Here is a 22,764-nt window from a genome sequence, read left to right as displayed (position 1 = left end):
GATAAAATTTAGACTTTAATGTTTCTCTTAGAAATTACTGAAAAGGAAGGTTATAGGTTTCTGTTAGTAAGGCAGACTAGTACTTTGAAAAGCCCTTTAGGTGTAAAACACCTAAATGCTGGATAGATTTTTTTTTAATTTTTTAAATGCAGTAAATGTACAAAAATTAAAGGAAATCCTAAAGGCAGAAAACAAACAAAAACACCAGGGAACTGAAATGAGAGTGGTTAAAAAAATTACAAGGAAGCTGGGGTCAAATAGTAAAACAAAAGCTTCAGAGATTTGGGTGATAGGAGATTTTCATCTATGGGGAACTGAGTCTGAGACTCCTGCATAAAGCTCTTGGATATTTGAAGTGACTACATCTCTTGATGAAAGGGTAATCTAGGACATTTAAAAAAAGAAAGAAAAGAAAAAAGATAAGAAAAGAAAAGCTACTTGTTGGCAAAAGGAGACAACAAGAAAACTTGTCTTCATAGCAACTTGGAATAAATATAGTCTCCATTTTGGATTTGTATATATGGTCTTGGCCTCACATGAGTGTTGGGCTCTAGTTTATACTTACTGCATGATCAAGGAACCAACCACTAACTTAAGAAATGAAAGGGCTACAGGTGACTGTGTCTTTGACACTCAACAGAAACAAATACTAGTTCTTCATGGACGAAACTTGTAAACCCAGGCCCTTCAAGATTCCCACAGATTCATCCCCTCACCACCCACCTCCCCGCTGCCAAAGATTAGCAAACACACAAAGAAATACATTACCAAAAGTTTGAGTCACTAGAACCAAAGAGTAAGATTTAGACCTGTAAGGCACTTCAGATATTGCGCTCTTGTATACAGACAATTAAATAGGAACATACAAAGTCTTTTTAGAGAGGTGAAAGATGGATGAAAAATGAGTAAGGAATAAGAGAGTATGAAACATGACTTTAAAACATGACTTTTAAAAGTCATTGAGATTAAAAACCCAAAGGATGTGCTTAACAGCAGGTATCTATAGCTGAAGAAAGAGTACATTGAAGTAGGAGATAAAGTCAGACATTACCCAGAAAGGATTTCTGAGATATGAACATGGAAACTATGAAAGAGGAGTTAATAGAAAATGGTTATAAAAGTTCTATAGGTTGAACCAACTAAGATTACCAATATGAGACCTTTTTGGTCTATAAAATTACAGTTTCATATAGCTCAGCTTAATATATCTAATAATCTAGAAAGAGAATGAGGGAAAGACAATGTAGGAAAATGTAAATGGCTGAGAATTTTCCAGAAATGAGATGTGTAAATCCTTAGATCCAAAAAGTATTACAAGCAAGCAAGGTAAGTAATTATCCATGCCTAGACATATCATGTTGAAACTACAGAACACCAAAGGCAAAGAGAAGATCTCAAAGTAACTAAAGAGAAAAGATAGATCACTTACAAATGAATGAGTTTCCAGTAGACTTCTCAAACTGTTGTCAAGAATGAGGGCAAAGTGAGACATTTTCAGATAAAAATAGTTTTCTATCAACAGTTGTCCAATAAAGGAACTTCTAAAAATGTATTTCTGGATAAAATAAATGATTTGGGGAGGTAGGTCTCAGGTATAGGAAGGAATAGTGAGCAAAGAAAATGGTAAACCATAGGTAAATATAAACAGTGACTCTGTATTTCTATCAGTTATCTAGTTTGTGGAATTTAAAATGATAGAACAAAAATGCTAGATAAGGGCTTCCCTGGTGGCGCAGTGGTTGAGAGTCCGCCTGCCGATGCAGGGGACATGGGTTTGTGCCCCGGTCCGGGAAGATCCCACATGCCACGGAGCGGCTGGGCCCATGAGCCGTGGGCGCTGAGCCTGTGCGTCCGGAGCCTGTGCTCCGCAATGGGAGAGGCCACAACAGTGAGAGGCCCACGTACTGCAAAAAAAAAAAAAAAATGCTAGATAAGAATAGCATGCAATCTGGAAGGCAGATTATCAGAGTTCAAGTATTTTAAAAACCCTTGCATTATTAATGGGGAGGGTATAGATATTGATTAACCTTAGATGTAAAGTTAAATATGGAGGGCAGAATTTCAAGGGTAACCACTAAAGAACAGAAATAGTGTTTATCTTCCAAACCCATAGAAGGAAACTAGAATAATGAGAATGAATTAAATAGGAAACAAAGGATCAATCTATAAGATCCCTAAGGGGGAAAAGTCTAAACCTGTGTGTCTAGTAAGTCCCAGTATATAAAAGACAAGTTATAAGGAAAAATGGGTAAATCTATCATCAAAATGGGGGGATGTTAATACATTCCTCTTAATTGATAGGGAAAAAACCCAAATAAAATAAGTATGGATATAGGACATGCGACTAATGTGATTTACAAACTTGACCAGATAGGCGAATACAGAATCTGCCCCAACAAATACAGAATACAGATTCTTTAAAGCACACCTGGAACACATAAAAATTGACCACGTACTGGGCTGCAAAGCAGTTCTCAACAAGTTTCAGGTAAATCAAGTCATACAGAATATTCTCTGATCCTGGTGCAAATGAAGCTGGAAGTCAGTATAGGAAAACAATTTTGAAAATTCCATACGTTTGCAAATTAAAAATATATATTATGCATTGGGACTTCCCTGGTGGCGTAGTGGTTGGGAATCAGCCTGCCAATGCAGGCGACATAGGTTCGAGCCCTGGTCTGGGAAGATCCCACTTGCCACAGAGTAACTAAGCCTGTGCACCATGACTACTGAGCCTGCGCCCTAGAGCCCACGAGCCACAACTCTGAGCCCGTGTGCCACAATTACTGAAGCCCATGTGCTGAGAGCCTGTGCTCTGCCACAAGAGAAGCCACCGCAATGAGAAGCCCGTGCACCACAACAAAGAGTAGCCTCCTCTTCCCACAACTAGAGAAAGCCCACGTGCAGCAACGAAGACAATACAGCCAAAAATAAATAAATTTATTTTTTTTAAAACTATTAAAAAATATATAATGCATAATTTATGGTTCAAAGGAAATAATACTGAAAATTTTTAAATAGAACTGAATTATAATAATTACTACACATAAATTGTATAATTTGCCAAAGACTACTTAGAGGGAAATTTTATAGGGGAAAAATTAAACTGAAAGTCAGTGAGCTAATCTAAGCTAAGAATTAGAGAATAGAATAAATCATGAAAGAAGAATGAAAGAGATAATAAAGATGAAAAAAGTAAATGAAATAGAATATAAAGAGTACAATAGAAGCCAGACAAAGCCACAGGTTCTTAGAAAAGACTAATAAAATTTGGTAAATAGATGTCTAGTGATATGGCTCAAGAAAAGAAGGATAAATAATTTTAAAAATTAAAGAATATAACTACAGCTACAGCAGAGTGAAAAGATAAGAGCTTGTGAACAACTCTATGACAAATTTGAAAACTTAGACAAAATGGAAAAACCCTGGAAATTTTTACTAAAACCAATTTTAAAAGTAGTACAAATCCTGAATAGTCCTATAGCCACTAAAGAAACAGTATTAGTGATTAATCTTTTCCCTAAGAAAGCACCAGGTCCACAAAGTTTCATAGGAGAGTTCTATCAAACTTTCAGAGAGCCTACCATTTCAATGTTAGACAAACTCCTGCAGCAAGTGAAAAAAGAGGAAACTGCCCAGCTCGTTTCATGAGGCTAGAATAACTGATACTGAACCCCAACAAGGGAAGTATGAGAAGGTGAAATTGGAGTCCAGTCCCATTCATGAATACAGTTACAAAAATTATAAGCAAAATGGAGGCATTATCTCTCACTTAACTTTAGTAACCTATTTCTGGAAATCAGATGTTCTGTGCAAACACTCTATCCAGGAACCTATTTGTCACATTCTAAATTGGAAAAGTCATAATGTGTTACATGTCCACCCAAAGCCCTCTGCCAACTTTCTTAAATATATTTAAGAATATATTATAGTATATATATACAACCAGCAAAACGTCTATAGATGGTAGCAGTTTGTTAGGTAGTAAAGTGCTTCAAACATAGCTTTCTGCTTACCAAACCTGTGATACACTCGTTGACAAACAGCTGCCTCGTGTGCAGTAACGTGACCTCTCAACACTCAGTATGCAGGGCTTGCCTCTCCTTTATAGATGGGCTCCTTGTACCGTCTTGTGATTCTCATATTCTACCAATGTTATTTGAAATTTCACTTGAGAATATTCTCAGACATTGTTTTAAAATGTGTATCAAGCTTAAATGTAAAGTTTTCCTATATAACTGTTAGCCAAAAGTTTGTGTATGTGTTTGTGTATGTGCTTGTTCTGTGAATGTTGGATGATAAGCAAGAGGCATTCTACCTGGGAGACATCCTGCTGTATATATGGCTGTGATGGTAGACCAAATCCAACCATGCATTAAACACCCCAGATTTATTCCAGGATTATAAAGTTGGTTTGACATTAGAAAATCTTTTGTATGCCATTGACCACGTTCACAAATTAAAAGAGAAAAATATATAATCATCAGATACAGAAAATACATTCAGTAAAATTATTCAGAGTAAAACGTTTTAGCAAGTTTCTAATAGAAGTTAACTTTGTCCTAATATCTACCAAAACCTGCAGTATTTGACTTGTAGTATTTTGATCCAAATGGTCAATCATCTTGCTAAATCCTCTTATTCTAATAATTTGCGTTCAGGGGTGGGAGTTGTTTTGTGTGGATGGAAGGGAAGAAGAAAAACCTACCAGTCTTTCTTCAGGTCTTTTTACAGTGGGTAGAACCTCCAATGTAATGTTGAATAAAAGTAGTTGAAGATCGTGGTTCAGATTTTGGCTCCATCAGACTTAAATGTGAAAGGAAAAATTATACATCTTTTAGAAAAGAGTAGAAAAGCTAAGACCTCAGGGTAGAGAAAGAGTTCTTCAACAAGGCATAATAAGCACCAACCATAAATGAAAATGTTGATAATTTTTATCTAATCTTCTGTTCATCAAACAACACCATGAAAAAGTTAAGCAGTTCACAAAACAGAGGACTAGTGTTCAAAACATATGAAAAACCTCTACAAACCAATAAAAAGAGAACAGTAACCCATTAAAAAGTGAGCAAAAGATATGACCAGGTATTACACCGAAGAAAAAACATGAGTGACCAGTAAATGTGAAAATGTTCAAAATTGATTAGTAGTCAAGGAAATACAAATGAAAACCTCAAATTCACACTCGTTAGATTATCAAGCATTTAAGAAGCCATGAATTTTCTCTGCAGTCAGTCATTATTCACTGATGACAGCTGTCCCTTAGAAGAAACATGATGAGAACTAGCGAGTGTAAATGCATCGGCTCAGTCGCATTAGAAAAATGAGCTTCCATGAAGTGGACATTGGAATTCCACATACCTTTCAAACAACAGTTTGGCCCCTAGGGATATTTTGTAGCATTGCATCCCAAGCTTTCCCCTGGGGCTGCTGGTATGGCTCACATTTCAGCAGATTATATTGGCATGGTATTATCTATTCATTATGTAACAAATAGATGAGAGTACTTGAAGTCAGAGGAGGCTAGGCTGGGGGAGGTCTACTTACTCCAGCCCTGTTGAGCCTCCCCAGGGGGTGAGGAGCTCAATACTTTATATACATCGGTAACTAATTTGTGAAAATTGCGCGTGTGCAACAGGCGATTTGTACTAGAATGTTTATAGCAGGTTTTGTTGCGTCTTTAGACGGTCCCAGAGTCCACCTATAGAGTAAATTATTAGTATTCATAAAATCAAATACCATACAGCAGTGAAAAATTAGTGAACTACTATACCTATATGTATCAGCATGGATGAATCCCACAATATTCAGTGAAGACCATATCCCGTAGAGGAGGTTTTTTTTTTTTTTTAAATTTTTAGCTGCCGTTGGGTCTTCATTGCTGCGCGTGGGCTTTCTCTAGTTGCAGCGAGCAGGGGCTACTCTTCTTTTTTTTTTATTTTTTTTATTTTTTTTTTATTTTATTTTATTTTTTTTGCGGTATGCGGGCCTCTCACTGTTGTGGCCTCCCCCGTTGCGGAGCACAGGCTCCGGATGCGCAGGCTCAGCGGCCATGGCTCACGGGCCCAGCCGCTCCGCGGCATATGGGATCCTCCCAGACCGGGGCACGAACCCGTATCCCCTGCATCGGCAGGCGGACTCTCAACCACTTGCGCCACCAGGGAGGCCCGGGGCTACTCTTCTTTGCGGTGCTCGGGCTTCTCATTGCGGTGGCTTCTCTTGTTGCGGAGCACAGGCTCTAGGCGTGCGGACTTCAATAGTTGTGGCTCGTGGGCTCAGTAGTTGTGGCTTGCTCCATGGCATATGGGATCTTCCCGGAACAGGGCTCAAACCCGTGTCCCCTGTATTGACACGAAGATTCTTAACTGCTGCTCCACAGGGAAGTCCTGCAGAGGAGCTTTAACAAAAATTATTATTCTTTTAATTTTAAGAAGTGTTTCATAATAAAATATATAGGAGAAGGAATTTCCTGTAAGATCTGTCGCTGAATGCTACATTTTTTCATAGTCGAGTATTTGGTTATTTTTAGACCCATATCTGATCAAAAGTGCCTCTGTTGATTTCCAGAAATACAGTTCTCAGCTTTAAAGATGGAAATTTATTTTAAAGCTCTCTGACGTATTGTTGAGACATATGTAAATATTTAAAATGTATATCTTTAACATGCAAAGTGTTTTATCATGTGTTTGTTTTGTCAGGCCATGCTCATGTGTCTTTAGTGGCCTTTAACCAAAGAACATCAACCTGCCAGGGCAAATATACCTAAGGACAATTCAGTCTTCTTTGACAAATTATTTTATACTCAATTACTTTAAAGCTAATTCTTACTATATAGTCTTAAAATTCAAAGCAATATCTTAGAAAACATTTGGTCAATGGTAACTTTGTTGTCTAGACTTTTTCCACAAGTTTTTTTTTCTTTTCTTTTTTAACAAGTTTTTAAATTTTTTTTCCTCCCTTAGCAATATATAAATGAGTACATAATTGATAGTGACTTAGGGGTTAGATTCTGAGGGTACCTTTTTAAGTTAGACTTCCAGTATTTGCTTATACTTTTTATTACTGTGAAATATTTGCTTGCCTTCAAATTGAACTCTTTTTTTTTTTTTTTTTTTGCGGTACGCGGGCCTCTCACTGCTGTGGCCTCTCCAGTTGTGGAGCACAGGCTCCAGACGTGCAGGCTCAGTGGCCATGGCTCACGGGCCCAGCCGCTCCACGGCATGTGGGATCTTCCTGGACCGGGGCACAAACCCGCAACCCCTGCATCGGCAGGCAGACTCTCAACCACTGCGCCACCAAGGAAGCCCTCAAATTGAACTCTTAAGATTCATGTTTTAACAATTTGGTGCATAAGCTGCTTAAATTAGGCATGCTTCACTTTGTGTTCCAGGTTGGATCTCTTCTGCCTGTGGTGGGAAGTGAACTGAACTGGGTGTGGGAATGCCTACTTTCTGCAGTAATACATTTTGACCTTGAGCAGATAAACGGAGTCTCTCTATTTTTAGTTTCCTCACATATAAAATGGTATACCACCACTTACACTGCTTACCGAAGTTGTTTGAAAATCGCATGAAATAACGTACCCCAAAACACAGAACTGTTTTATACAAAGTAAGCTCCTAATGTTACCCATTTACTTGTATCCCTGCTTTTCCTTTGTTCTCCTAACTTCAGTGTCCACCAGAAGGAATTTTGGAATGACTTGTAATTTGGGCAACAAACCCAAGCTATGGGTTTGTCTGGCTACTTAAACTTGATTTCCTGGTGTTAAATCTGGATTTATTCAGAATTGTTTACTTGGAGGAGAAAAATTGGCCTTCTGGAGATAGCTCATTTCTTACTAAGTAAAGTTGAAGTACAGTTTTTCAGAACCTTTTCTTCTGCTAACTTTTCACTTCTTCCTTTTATGTCCCCTTATACACAATCCCTAGAATATCAATTAAGGGCATGGGCTTAAGTGTCAAATTCCCTGGGATTGAATCTAGGTCTTCTGTGGCCCTTGGGAAAGTGACTCAGCTTCATTGTGCCTTGGTTTCTTCTTCTGTAAAATGGAAGTAGTAATATTGCTCTGTTTACAAGGTTGCTGTGTAGTTAAATGAGATAATATATGTAAATTGCTTAGCACAGGGCCTGGCACATAGAAATGCTCGAAATGTTTTAGTATTATTATATTGATAATGATTTCTGAGAATCCGTTCAACATCCCATTCTTTTAAATTAAAATAGTATTTTAATGTATTCTGATATATTCTTTCTGTGCACGCTTCTTATATTCTATATACAGAATATAATTTTCAATTTTGTGGAAGATGAGCTATACTTAAGTTTTAATACTTATGTTTCACTTTACTTTTCAGTAAGAAATGGTTCATATCTAAAAATTGTTTATTCTAGATTTTTCAAATTTTTAACATAATTAACCAGAGTAATTAAGATTTAACAAACTTTTTAAAAGATATGCCATGTACCAGGAAAAATATCTTTCTTATCATCAGTTTAGCCCTGGGATACAGGAATTATTTTTTCTTTTTTAGAATTTAAAAACTGCAGTTAAGAAAATTTGTGAGGGGCCTCCCTGGTGGCGCAGTGGTTGAGAGTCCGCCTGCCGATGCAGGGGATACGGGTTCGTGCCCCGGTCTGGGAGGATCCCATATGCCGCGGAGCGGCTGGGCCCGTGAGCCATGGCCGCTGGGCCTGCGCATCCAGAGCCTGTGCTCCGCAACGGGAGAGGCCACAACAGTGAGAGGCCCGCATACCGCAAAAAGAAAAAAAAAAAAAGAAAATTTGTGAGACCTACACCAGACTAAAGCACCAAGAGTGCAGGGATCTTTTTTTCTGTTTTGTTCACCATGGTATCGCCAGTGCCTGAAACAGTGCCGGGCAAAGAGTGGGCGGTCAGTAGAAACTTGTTGGATATTACAGATGAACCCTATGGGCACGGATCCTCGTTTCAAGCCCAGTTTCCTTACTGTTGCGTCACAGCTGTGTCTGTTAGCAACGTTCAGTATCTTTTAAACTCCTCTTCAGGATCTTTACAAAACCGGTTGGCACGGACAGTTTTAAGTATACAGAATTAATGAGACATGCACTTGGAGTAGCGCTTGGTGTCACCTCCCCAGCTCAGCTGACGCTTGTATGTGAGATGACGTGGTTACCCCTCTAATGTGGGCTGACTAACAGTGGGGAGGTGTGCGCGAAGTGGGGATAATGTGAGGAAACAGGGCAGCTTTCTAACCTCTTTATTGTAGCTTAATTTTTTTATTTCAATGTTGTGAATTCCTAGGATAGTAAAATGTGGAAGCTAAAATGATCTAGCGCCACATGCAAATAATTTTGTATCTTATTTTGATATTTTTTATACCTCTAAAAGTTCTTTCTCTAGTGAGATTCAGTAAAAATCAGTTGTATTCATGTTTCAGCTCTTAAATAATCTTAATCTTGGGATGCGTAAATTGTCCCTTTTTTAATATAAGTTAACTGTGAACTCTGATTTTACATATAAAATTCAAATACACTTTCTTCTGTTATATAATGAGTTTTGAAGTCTTTATTGTACAAAATATGGGCATCTTTCACAGTTCTTATTATTGGTGATGTTTTCAAAAGATAACCTCTCCATGCTCCTTCTAAGTCTTATTCTAGGTCCTTTCCTCTCTCACCATGTTAAAACCAAAACAAAATTGACTGGGAGAAACTGCAGTCATTGTCTTTAGAGTCTTCAGGAAAACAAGTTAGAATTATTTTAGGCTAGTCTGGCCTCTCACCACCCTGCTGTTGGGAACCTTTCACCTCCAAATGTCTTCTTTGTTAGTATAAATCCTTTTCTCCTTTTTCTGGAATTGATCAATTGCCTCAGTAATTCCTCCGTATACAAGTACCATTTATCTTACTTTATGCAGTGAGTGTTCCTGTTTAAATGGAAATTGAATCATAATATATTCTAAATGCATTAGGGAACTTTTCTTTTAAAAGAATTCCTTTTGTAAAACAAATAATTACCCATTCATTATGTTTTGGGTTTGTTTTTGTTTGTTTTCTTTTTGGTTGTTTTTTGTTTTATTTTTTCTAGATTTGAATTTTCAAGTACATGGTTTACTTAAAAATAGGGTATAGTTAGAAGTGACTTCTAAGGTCACTGCTGACCTTTCTCTTTCCTGGGTTAAGATGCACTGATAAAAGCTGTAATTTGAGGTTTTCTGCACTTGATGTTAAGGTGGTTCTTAGAAAGAAAACAGCTCCAGTCTCTTTAGAGTATCCTGTTGTCTGTACTCAGTAGGAGGGTTTTTGAAGGTAACGTGGGCTGACTCTCATCATGCTGGCTGTAATCTCTCTGCCTGCAGTCTGGTTTGACTTTACCCCGCCTCTTCCGTGTTGCAGCTGGTTGACAGCGAGGTGGTGGTGCTCTCCGCGCACTGGGAGAAGAAGCAGGCGAGCCTGATAGAGCTACAGCAGCAGCTTCGGCAGCTTCCAGGCCTGAAGGCAGATTTAGAATCCCTGACGGCAAGTCTGAGTGAGTTCCGTGTTTGCCTCTGGACATTACTTCTAGGAATGAAAATAATTTGGTGTAATTCCAAAGCTTTCTAAGACTACATTAAATTATTGCTTAACAGGATGTGGGGGGAAATAGTTCTAATTAATTTCATATTCTGATTAACTGATGATTTGACAGAAAACGATGATTTAAAGTGTAGAAGTGATTTCTAAAATATACCACTAACTTTTTCTGCCTCATTTCTGCTCAGAAAACATAATTTTGTTGATTCTTTAAAGCGACTCAGGGTGGTCTTTGTGACTTTAGGTCTCTGTTTAAAAGTGTAAATGTAGGAAATAAAAAGGATTAGGGTGGCTTTGTTATGACTAAAGGATATATACTCTGGAAGTTGTTGCTTTTAAAATTAGGTCTGCTCAGAGCTTCATGTCTTGAAATATGCTTTTTTTTCCTCTTTAAACTGATGAGAGATCAAACCCTCATTAAATTAGGGTACCTGTTTGGCTAAATTTATACCTTGTGGAAGTTTATATTTTTTTGTTGTTTTCATTGGGATGAATTATGCTGATATTTATTTCTTGAGTTTATATTTCAGAAAATTAACTTTTATGCTTGACAGTTGCCACATCTTAGGATAATATTGTGGCTTATTATTTTCTAACCAAGCTTAAGATCTTAGTGAAGTAAGAGGTAGGGGTTATCTACATAGGAGTTGAATTTCTTGAGCTGATAACCTGACCCAGTCTTAATAGGTAAGGAGGTAAGGATACCCCACCATCTCTTCTGTTTTTCAGTACTGCCTCTTTAAAAGCAAAACAAAGCTGATTTACAAAACAAGTAATTAGCAAATCATAAAATGTGTGCGTGTGAATAAAATAGATACGAATGGTATTTGGAATGCTATTGCTGATAACAATAGCTAATGTTTATAGCACCCACTATATGTCAGAGATTGTTAGGTGCTTTACAAACATTTTCAATCCTCACAAGATCCCTGCAGAAGTAGCTTTTATTATCCCACTTTACAGCTAAGGAAAGTTAGCCTTGGTGAGGTTGTGACTAGCTCAGGTTCACACAGTTAATAAAGTGTGAATCCAGGATGCCAGTCACGATGATGATGTACTCAGCGAGGGATGAGGCAGTTAGGGTGGCAGCTGTCAATAGGCCTCATGAACTGCATTCTTGAAACCCTGGCCTTAGTCTTCTGTTATTTCTGAAGGCAGGGTGTGGAAAAGAGATTCCGGGTCTTAGGAGGAAGGCCCTCTGCATTATTTCCCTCTTGCAAGTATAGGAATGATTCTTCTCAAGGCTTTGATAACTAACTGATGGAAAAAGCCTCCAAGATATTTGGAATATTCCGTTTAGCCACTTTCTTTTTAGCTTCTCTTCCTGTATCTCTCTGAGTCGCTTGCTTTTCATTGGTTATGTATTTCTTTGCAGAGATATTCACCTCTGATACCATCCCCCCTTTTCTTTCCAGCTGAGAGTAAATTCTGTTTATAAATGTTATTTGTTTGATACCACTCTTCTGATTAAAGGCATTTTGCCACAATTCTAATTATTTTCATAGTTAATTCTGCTTAGGACATGCAGTATATATAAGTTTTTCTTAAGGTAGAGTATACTGTATTTTCATTCTCAATTAGGATTCTAATATCCTGAAAAAATGATACTTAGTGACATAATACCGTCTTCTTTAGAAACTGCATTTTGGCTTCTTGAATGGGGCAGGCTTCCCAAATGCTCACTTGAATTTTCTCTCTTTACTAATCTGAGAACATTGACCACTAAAGGCAAATTAAAGCTAAAGGATTCTCTGAAGTACTATTCTAGACGGTCACTTCCAAATAATTTGATTCTTTTTTTTTTCATTGAAGTGTAGTTGACACATAATATTAGTTTCAGGTGTACAGCATAGTGATTCAACATTTATATACATTATGAATTGATCACCATTGTAAGTGTAGTAACCATCTGCCACAATACACTTATTATAATATTATTGACTTATTCCTTTTGCTGTGCATTACATCCCCATGACTAACTTATTTTATAACTGGACATTTGTACCTCTTAATTCCCTTCACTTATTTCATCCAGCTACCCCACTGCCCTCCCCTCTGACAACCACCAGTTTGTTCTCTTTATCTGTGAGTCTTTTTCTGTTTTGTTTATTTGTTTTGTTTTTTAGATTCCATATGTAGGTGAAATCATATGGTATTTTTCTGTCTGACTTATTTCACGTAACATAATACCCCCCCCAGGTCTATCCATGTTGTTGCAAATAGCAAGATTTCATTATTTTTTATGGTTGAGTAATACTCCATTGTGTTTATCTATATATCATCTTTTTCCATTCACCAATTGATGGACACTTAGGTTGCTTCCATATCTGGGCTATTTTTACTAAAGTTGCAGTGAACATGGGGGTGTATGTATCTTTCCTAACTGGTGTTTTCATTGTCTTCAGATAAATACCAAGGAGTAGAATTGCTGGATCATATGGTAGTTCTCTTTTTAATTTTTTGAGGAATCCATACTGTTTTCCGTAGTGGCTGCACCAACTTACATTCCCATCAACAGTGCACGAAGGCTCCCTTTTTTCCACATCGTCGCCAACACTCATTAACTGTCTTTTTGGTAATAGCTATTCCGACAGGTGTGAGGTGATATTGTGGTTTGATACTCATTTTCCTGATGATTAGCAGTGTTGAGCATCTCTTCATGTATCTGTTGGCCATCTGTATGACTTCCTTGGAAAAATGTTTATTCAGGTCGTCTGCCTATTTTTTAATCAGATTGTTTTTGGTTTTGATATTGAGTTGTGTGAGGTCTTTATATATTTTGGATATTAACCCTTTATCAGATATATCATTTGCAATATCTTCTCCCATTTAGGAGGTTGGCTTTTCGTTTTGTTGAGGGTTTCCTTTGCTGTACAAATGCTTTTTAATTTGATATAGGCCCATTTGTTTATTTTTGCTTTTGTTGCCTTTGTCTCAGGAAAATATTTTGAAGCCAAATCTGGTAGGTTGTATAAATATATATCTATATCGTTAATATATTTTGCGAATTCATCTTAATGAGTTTATGGATCATTCTTAGGTATTCGAATCATTGGTTTTAAAATGCTTGCTCATAAACTGTGGATTCCTTTATTTTGGGGGTAACTTCCAAAGACTCCTTATTGTCACCTAAATACCTTGATATAATATTACAAGGTTTAGTCAAGCAATAATAAAAAAATAAAAATAACTTAGAAGAAAATGGTAACTGACCTATATGTTAGGATTCTTTTAGCTTCTTTGAACTTTCTACCCTTTCACTGTCAAACCTAATACCATATCCAATCAGTGCCTCCACTTCCCAGGCTACTTAACTCCTTTGAGTCTTGCCTTGCTCTCTAGAGGGTCTGCCCTTATTAAAGAATAAGGGATTAATATGATGTGAACAATTGGAACCTTTGATGATGCTTTTAGCTGTGTTGTCCTGTGGCTTAATAAATATGACTCCTGATTACATGCTCCCTCAGGAATTAAGTAAGAACAGATAATCCACTCATGTTTTTTTTAATGGAGTGTGATCCATCCAGTTTACAAAAGCCTGTGTAATAGGTAATTACTGGTAAGGCCTGTCATTTAAAAAAGAAATGATAAAGGTGTGCTGGGAATTGGAAAATAAGGGCTGTTGGACTGGCTCTCCGATCTGGATTTGGATCTCAATTCCACAGCTTCCTAACTGTGAGACCCTGTGCAGGTTTCATAATTTCTCTAAGCTTTAGTTCGCTTGCAGGATTGAGGGTGAGAGTACTTGCCTCGTAGGGTAGTCGGAGGGTTGAAGGAGGTGATTGGTGTAAAGCACTCAGCACAGTGCCTGGTGTATTAGGCATCTGCTGAGTGCCATGTGCCGTTTGTAGGCTCTGGGGATACAGCAGTGAACAAGACCGGGCAGCTGCCCCCAGGAGGCTGACGTTCTACTGGGAGTCTCTCTGGCCTTTGCAAATTTATAAATCCATTGTCTTTGATAGAAGGGTTTGGATGGATGTTATGTAATTTAGCTTGTCCTGCAAAATAGAATGTAAAACCATAGCCTGAAATGTGGTGAGAACAACAGTGTCGTGTTCTGTACATGGAAAGACAGTGTGTAAGGATAAAAGGGAATGTTGTCCTCCACATCCTGTACCCTTTCTTATTCTGTGCATTTTATCGTAAAACTGGTCATATGTTTGAAAAGTATTTATTGAATTCTCTTGAACTTCCACTAGAGGGTAGTCTAATCCTATTCCTATATTGAAGTCTAAAATGTCAAGGGCTTTTCTGAGTTATCTCTATTGCTTAGTATCTCTATTGCTTAGTTTATTTTGTATGACCTACTTAAAAAGACTGTTACCTTTGTCTAGAACAGATGATTCTGTTAATTCTTAGATAACAAAGTGCTGTAAGAGAATGACAGCCTTATACTGAGCTTGCATCTTTCTTTTGATCTGACCTGTTTTGCTTTCTCTGTACAGAGTTTGAGAGTGCATCTAGCAGAGAGGCTGTCACAGTTTTTAGGGTTTCATGAAATACATTATCTAATTGTCCAGGTTGCGTTCTGAGATTAGACCCTTCAAGAGACTCATTAACTCTCTTTCAACACCTTTTAGTATATACTACACAGATCTCATTTGTTCCATGATGGCTTTTAATGCATTTCTTAAAGTTCCTTATTATCATACCATCATTACCTTATTACACAAAAAGTAATGAAAGTATTTGTTGAAGACTCCTGGGGTCCTTTAGTACCCAGCCTCTGTGACCTGTGGGTTTGCAGTCAAAGATTTCTTTGTTCCTGGAGGCTAATTATTTTTGCTAGAAAATACTCATTTAAGTGTGAAATTATGAATTTTAACATGCTGTTCCATTCTTCTGTCGGTGGTTACACTACCGATAATATGTATTCGAAACAAATGGCCCAAAGGAAAATTCCAAACAGAGTGGCTCTTCCTCTGGGATGGTCTCCTCCCAGAGATTTGTGACGTTCTCTCCTGCACAGCTGTCAGGCTCTCCCAAATGGCTTTTCCCAATAAAATTCCACCCATCTTTTCCACTGATCACTAAATGAGACATATGCTGTTGTTACAGCGAGCAAAATGGTGAGGCTGGAATTTCTTATAAAAAGGTACATTTGTGTCCACAGAGGCCTGCTAGTGTTTTATGTACGTGCATTCTAGGTCTGGTTACCAGATTGACTCATATCTGCAACTCGTTTCCTAACCGGAGATGAGCAGGGTGTGATGGGGAGATTAAATTTCTGCCCGTTTAAATTCAATATAAAATATTCAGAATACATACCATATATATGCTTATAATTATTATTTAAAGAGGTTTTTTAAAAAAGTTTTTAATATAAGAAAGGGAAGAAGATTTATGTTCATCAATACAATTCTTCTGTATTTTATTACTGACTTCAAGCCTGTTAAGAGTTAAAATGGAAAAGTTCCATTGCTTCTTCTGCTTTAACTCACTGGTAGTGGGGCCTGATTTGATACACTGATAACAAACTACCATCTTGTTTAATGTTTTTAAAGTTCTCTGCCCATGGTTAACTTAACTTGTTTACAAAATTTAGGATAACCTCCTAATATTTAAATTAGATGAACATGAATCATAGATTTGCTTTCTTGGTTATTATTTTATGTTTTAGAGTAATAGAATCATTCTGTCTCCAGAAACCCTTTTTAATTGAATTCAGCAGACTAGGTTTTAGGGGATACAAAGATGCAAAGATACAGTCTTTATGCTTAAGACATTCACAGATGCCTGAGAGAGGTAAGAGTACACAACTTGTGGTAGAATGTCAGAGTATAAGTCCTGGGCAGGGCTCATAGGTCTGTGGAAGCACAGAAGAGGGGAGAGAGCCCTGCAGGCTGGAGGGAGGGCGGGCTCCAACTTGAACCTGCCAGGGAGATGCAGGGCAGGGAGGCAAGCAGAGACCTCTCGGGAGAGGCAGAGGCACACACAGGACCCTCCTCGGAGTGGTGAGCAGTCCTGAAGGAGAGTGGTAGTGAGGTTGGAAAAGTAGGCTGTGGCCAGGGAGTGAGGGTCCCTGGCCACAACTTTTAAAGGGGAGGACATAAATACGAGTTTGGCAGCAGCCATACAGTGACCACTGACTCTCCCGAGCATTTTAAATCTCGCTTTGCCATTCAGCACGGGAACATGACGCTGTTGGCCTACATATCAAAGCCTCACTGTTATCCAGCCCCCTGTATGCTAAGGATAACATGCGTGATGCTAAAGGAACCAAGTAGCTTAGAGCTGAATGGATTCCATATTAAATGTAATTATTCTAGTTCTTATCACTTATCAAAGTGAAATAGCCTTTAAATAATCCTATTAGCTATTAGAATGAGCTGAACATTGCTTCTTCAGGGCCAGTAACACGAACTCCCAGGCTGAGGCTGCTAGTCATTTTTCCATTTAATATAATAGCAAAAAATAATCTAAATAGCAGCTAACATAATAGCATCATTTTGCCTGTTTCCCGCCACATAAACTCCTTATGTACCATTTATGACATTATTAAAATCGTAGATATAATTTTTCATTGATTAAAACTTAGATTTTGCACACTGTTTCTGGTTAGGCTTTCTTTCCATAGTCACATATATTAGCTCTTGTATGTTACCCCTGAAGATAGATTCCAAACCGTTATGAACTGCATTATCAGTCTTTTCCAGACTTGCCATGATCTACAGTGATAGATCAATATGATAAAAATCATTACCTAAAATGTCTTTGAAGAGGAATGCTAAACTACTTGTCATCACATTTTAACTTTTCAGTAAAATTTTATTTTCTCCCCAAATCCATGTCTTTAAGTCCTAGACTCTACCAAATAAAAGCGGGAGTTTTTATAAGCATAGATATTTAGTAGAGTTAAAATTTAGGGTATTAGAAAATGTGAATGCTTCTGGATTTAATAGATCTCCAGATCAAGCAGATCAATTAAAAACGGACAAAATATGTATCTTAATAAACCTAAAACTGCAAGTTGAAATTTAGGGCATTTGCACTTAATGTAGGTGCTACAGAAGCTAATTTAGAAAGTCACGTGACAATCTAGTGGACAAGGGAAGGGATTAGACACACCATCCTTGTATCGTAGCTTTCTGAATGAAACCAAGGCTGGAAAGCTTCACAGCCAGCTTGCTCCTTCCTCGAGGCCCCTTCCTTCGGACGGCTGGGACTTCCAGACGTGGGAGTCACATTTCTTGCTGAGTCTCGGTCTCCCTCATCTCTGTTAGATGCCTCTCCTTTGAGTTTTCACAGCACCTCAAGCCAAGCTCTGTCAGGCAGTGTTGTCACTGAAGTATGCCTGCCCTCTACTTTAAGTTCTTTGAGCGCAAGGACTATCTTTTTCATCTTTGTACCCCAGTGTCCGGCCCATGTGGTGAGTATTTGGTAAATGGCCCTCATGCTGCTTGAGTTCTAAAATCTTTGACCTCTGAAACTTTTCTGTTGTCTGAGAAAACAACCAGTCCTCACCCTTATAACTATGAAGTCTTGGTTTACTTACACATCTATCAACTGGAAATCATTTTATGTAAGAGGGACTCAGTTTTGATTCCTGACTGCTCTTCACTAGCTAGGTGACCTTGGGCAGAGCTCTGAAATAATTTCTGCAGGCTTTGGCTTGAATCTTTTAAATGAAGGATTTGACATAGATTATCTCCATGTTCCAATGAAGCTGCAAAGCTCTGTGGCCTAGAGGCAAAGTTGAGTTGTTGAAAGACCAGTGGACAGTGAGCACTGCTTCCTGAGTGTTTGTACATCTGTGCAGTGCCTTGGAGATTTATATATCTCCTGTACAAGGCAAAACAAATGCTAAAGTAACTAGGAATCTCAGATATTAAATTGTGTTTGGTATAACGTGTTAATTATACTTTGCTATATTCGCATATGAAAATTGACTCTTCGTGTGTGGTATATGGGATCATTAGGATATCATACATTAGATTAATCAGGATACTCTGTTTCCTCATCCTGGTTAATAAAGTATTTTTTTAATTGAAGTATAGTTGATTTACTAAGTGTTGATAAAGTATTTAAAGTATTCTGGAAAGTTCTGCCTTAAAAATGTTCGAGATAGAAAAATATACTCAAAAAAGATAATTTGAAGTATGTTTTGTTGGTACATTTTATTTTGCTTCAAGAAAGTTTAATAAAAATATTAGATAAATGCAGAACAGTCTCAACAGTTCAGACTTTTAACTTTTGGACACTTTTTCTTTTCTCCATGATCAAGGATTCTGATTTTTGACGTTTGTTTCTTCTTTTGACCTTATATACTTTCAGCTCATTTAGAGGCTAGTTTTGAGGAGGTAGAAAACCACCTGCTGAATCTGGAGGATTTATGTGGACAGTGTGAATTAGAAAGATACAAACATATGCAGTCCCAACACCTGGAAAATTACAAGAAAAATAAGAGGTGAGTTTGAAAAATTGACCATGATATTCATTTTCAGTCTCAAAGTTTTCCACAGTACTTTACATGCTACTGTTCATAAGTTTGGACTGATAAAAGACAAAGGTGTCAGGTAAATCTATTTAATAAGCTTTCCAAAACATGATTTTTTTTTTTTTTTTTTTTTGGTACCACTATCTGTTGCTGTTTTATTGAAGATGAGTTCTGGAAAGCTAAGGCTGGGATAGATGGTGGAGGGGAGAAGTGCAATGGGCAGAGCTTCCCAATCAAGTAGAACCCCCGACCTCATTTTCTCCAAGTGGCAGATCCTGCGCTGCTTTTTCCCCTTTTCTTCTCTTTTATTTAGAGCAGGAGGAAAAGGAACCTAAGCTCAGGCTGTGGAAAGGGGCGCAGCTTTGTCACATGTTGTCTGTGAGACCTTCAGCAAGTTATTGAATCTCTTAGCCTCAACATGTGTAGCTTATAGTGAAGATAATATTGTACCGGCTTCCTAGAGTTGTTGTGAGGGTTCAGTGAGATGGTCGTTATCAGATGCAGTGTGTGCTCTGTCAGTAGTAGTTATTACGGTGATTATTTTCATTAGACTAACCTGAACTGGAAATGGGTAATAAGATTTGGAACTTGGAAATTTTATTTGTCATTCTTTTCTTCACTCTCACCCAGTGACTTAGATTTATTAGATATATAATTAGTACATTATAATTTATATGTTACAAAATGAAAATCAACTTCATGTTTGGAAAACAGCCTCACCTTTAATTTGAGTAAAAGCCAAAGTGTACTGGACAAGTCTTAGCATGTTTCACATAATTGAAATATCATTTTAGAGGTATTTAGAGGAATTGTGTAGTAGAAAGAGCACTGTCATTAGTCGGAAGACCCAAGTCCTGGCTTCAACTAATTCTTTGCTCTTGGGCAAGCTGTTCACTTTCCTTTATACTTTATCCTGTTGTTAAGCTTTTCTTGACAAGCATTTGAAAGACTTCTTAAAAAATTACATAACTTTAGTAAATTTAGATATGATAAACAGATTTGTTGATAGCACCTGTTACTCTCAAATAATGTAGGAAAAAATAGTGTGCCAGTTGAGGACTACGAGTTCATAATCAGTAGCTTGAAATCTATAGGTAAAATAATGGTAAATTTTTCATGTTCTGATAGGCCAAATTTTAAAAAATTATAAAATTTACTTTATTTCTCAAGGACTGCATGAGATTAATGTAAGATGTCATAATAGGTTTTAAACCTAACAGTTTCAGTGAGAAATACCAAAGGTGGGAAATTTAAATTAACTAGTACTTTGATGGACCTTCCAAGACTTTGAAAAAAATTATATATGTAGATATTTGTTAATGGTTACTCATAGCATCTTCATAAAATAAATATTTATTAATAGATGCCAAAATATTTTGCATCTGATTGTCTAATAAGACATTAGACTTGTGACTTAGCTTGAAATCATATTTTTATCCTGAAATGATAAGTACTGATTTAATTCACAATAGTTAACAGTAATATGATTTGTTTTGGTTATTGTGAAAAGTCCTTGAAAACCTAAGCTTGATTTTCTTCTCTGGCACTTCCTACCTATATGACCTTTTGCAAATGACCTATCTTTGGCTTTCTTATCTGTAAAATAGAGATAATGATATACTTTCCTGCAGGGTTATGGAAGATAAGGGAGAGTTTTGTTAAAAGGGCCAAATAAAAGCTGGTCCATTTAGCTTACAGAATCGTTGGTGATTCTCAGTTCTAGTTAACTTGCCTTTCTAAATACAAATAGTGGAAATACTGACGATGAAACATTGCTTAATTCTGTTTATCGATATAAACTGTAATCTTTCTGAAACTCTTTCCCAGTTTTGTTGAGATGTAATTTATATGCAGCACTGTATAAGTTTAAGGTGTACAACATCATGACTTGACTTACATACATTGTAAATTGAGTACCACAAAAAGTTTAGTCAACATCCATCATCTCATTTAGATACAAAAAAAGGGTGGGGGGGATTTACTTATGATGAGAACTCTTAGGATCTACTCTGTTAGCAACTTTCATTTATACCACACAGCAGTGTTAACTGTCATCGTCATGTTGTACATTACATCCCTAGTACTTATTTATCTTCTAACTGGAAGTTTGTGCCTTTTGACTCCTTTCATCCAATTCACCTTCATCCCTTACCAGATTTATGATGGGCAGATATTTTTTCCCATTCCATAGGTTGTCTTTTCATTTTGTTGGTCATTTTTTTCTCTGTGTGGAAGCTTTTTAGTTTGATGTCGTCCCACTTGTTTATTTGTTATTTTGTTGCTTGTGCTTTAGGTGTATCATATCCAAAAAATCATTGCCAAGACCCATAATAAGGAGCCTTTTTTCCCTGTTTTCCTCTAGAAATTTTATTGTTTGGGGTCTTATATTTAAGTCTTTAATCCATTTTGAGCTCATTTTTGTGAGTGGTGTAAGATAGGGGTCTTTACACCTGAATATTCAATTTTCCCAGCACCATTTCTCGAAGAGACTGTTTTTGCTCCATTGAGTATTCTTGGCTCCCTTGTCAAATATTAGTTGACTGTATATGCATGGTCTTCCTGAAATTCTTAACTTATTTTATTCAGCATATAAAAGGATGAACTATCTTCTTCAAAGAAACCTTTTGGAATCAATTTGTTTAGTTAATACACATACACACACACAACACACACACATATATGGCTGATTAACAATCAGTTGTAGTGTAAATAATTTGAGTTGACAACACTGAGAATGAAGTAGTTTTATTCAGTCAAATGTAGATCAAAAAATATATTTCCAATAATAAATTATGTAGAATATTTACTATTCAGAGATGTCTTATTTACATTTTAAGCTTCTTCTTACTTTTATTCAATCCAGAGGTTATCAAAACTGGGAATATTATGAAGGCTAGTGTCAGTAAATGGAAAAAAATGAATAAATATATGCATTGGCATATTATTTAGAAATAATGGAGGTAAATACCGGAAGAAATCTCTAGAAGAGTTGAATGTAGCTGCTTGTGAAAAGCAGGACAGAAAGGTGGGGAGAACTGAGCTGAGGAACTAATCTGCTTCATCATAAATCCTTGTGGGTACTGTTTGACTTAAGGAATGTACATGTACTATTTTGATAAACATAAAAATTGAATTTAGAAATTTTTTATTAGCTACAACATTCCCTGAAGTGTTTTACAGGAACAGTGGACTGAGAAGGTAGCCACTGGCATTCCATGATCAAATAAGTTCCAGAAACACTTTACCCTGTATTTGCCTCATGGAACTTTGTAGTACATGTCAGTTTATTAAGGGTTCTGAGAATTCCTATAGTAGAGAAATTTGACTCAGCATTTCACAACTTACTTGCTTACAGAACCAATTCATCTCTAATACATATTAAAATTCTGTGACTTGATATCCTATATTACACCATTTGAAAAACTTTCAAAGACCCCAAATTAAACATTTTATTATGTGGTCCACAAGGGAAGAGTTTCTTAGAAATAAGCCTCTTTCCTCTTTAACAAGGGGCCCTACAAACTAAACTAATGATTTTTCTTTTCTTGCTCTGAAGAAGATAATGTGTAATACAAAGCTTGGATGTGTGTGTGTGTGTGTGTGTGTGTGTGTTTGTGTGTTTGTGTTTGTGTATTACAGTGTACCCACTCTAGCTTTCTGGAAAATCTGGATCAGACAACTAGATGGGGATGGAGAGAGTGGGAGAATGAAGGATAATTGCTCACACACCTCCAGTGCTAATCGTGTCTACGATAGGCTCCGATGCACTTTCT

General features: G+C 37.1%; 1 protein-coding gene across 3 annotated transcripts in view; it reads left to right on the top strand.

Moving 5' to 3' along the window:
• The window catches only part of DTNBP1 (dystrobrevin binding protein 1), a 124,781-nt gene that overhangs the window by 22,606 nt on the left and 79,411 nt on the right, over positions 1-22,764 (top strand). For all 3 annotated transcript variants that reach the window (XR_009533581.1, XR_009533580.1, XM_060110541.1), the window contains exons 5-6: positions 10,378-10,510; positions 18,829-18,961. Coding sequence is in view for 1 of the 3 variants with exons in the window: in XM_060110541.1 (XP_059966524.1) it covers positions 10,378-10,510; positions 18,829-18,961 (266 nt within the window). In the remaining 2 variants the exon portion in view is untranslated. The remainder of the gene's footprint in view (positions 1-10,377; positions 10,511-18,828; positions 18,962-22,764) is intronic.

The sequence above is a fragment of the Mesoplodon densirostris genome, chromosome 10, assembly GCF_025265405.1.
Source record: "Mesoplodon densirostris isolate mMesDen1 chromosome 10, mMesDen1 primary haplotype, whole genome shotgun sequence".
Taxonomy (NCBI): Eukaryota; Metazoa; Chordata; class Mammalia; order Artiodactyla; family Ziphiidae; genus Mesoplodon; species Mesoplodon densirostris.
The sequence above is the reverse complement of the archived record's forward strand: the minus strand, read 5'-3'. Positions and strand labels throughout refer to the sequence as shown.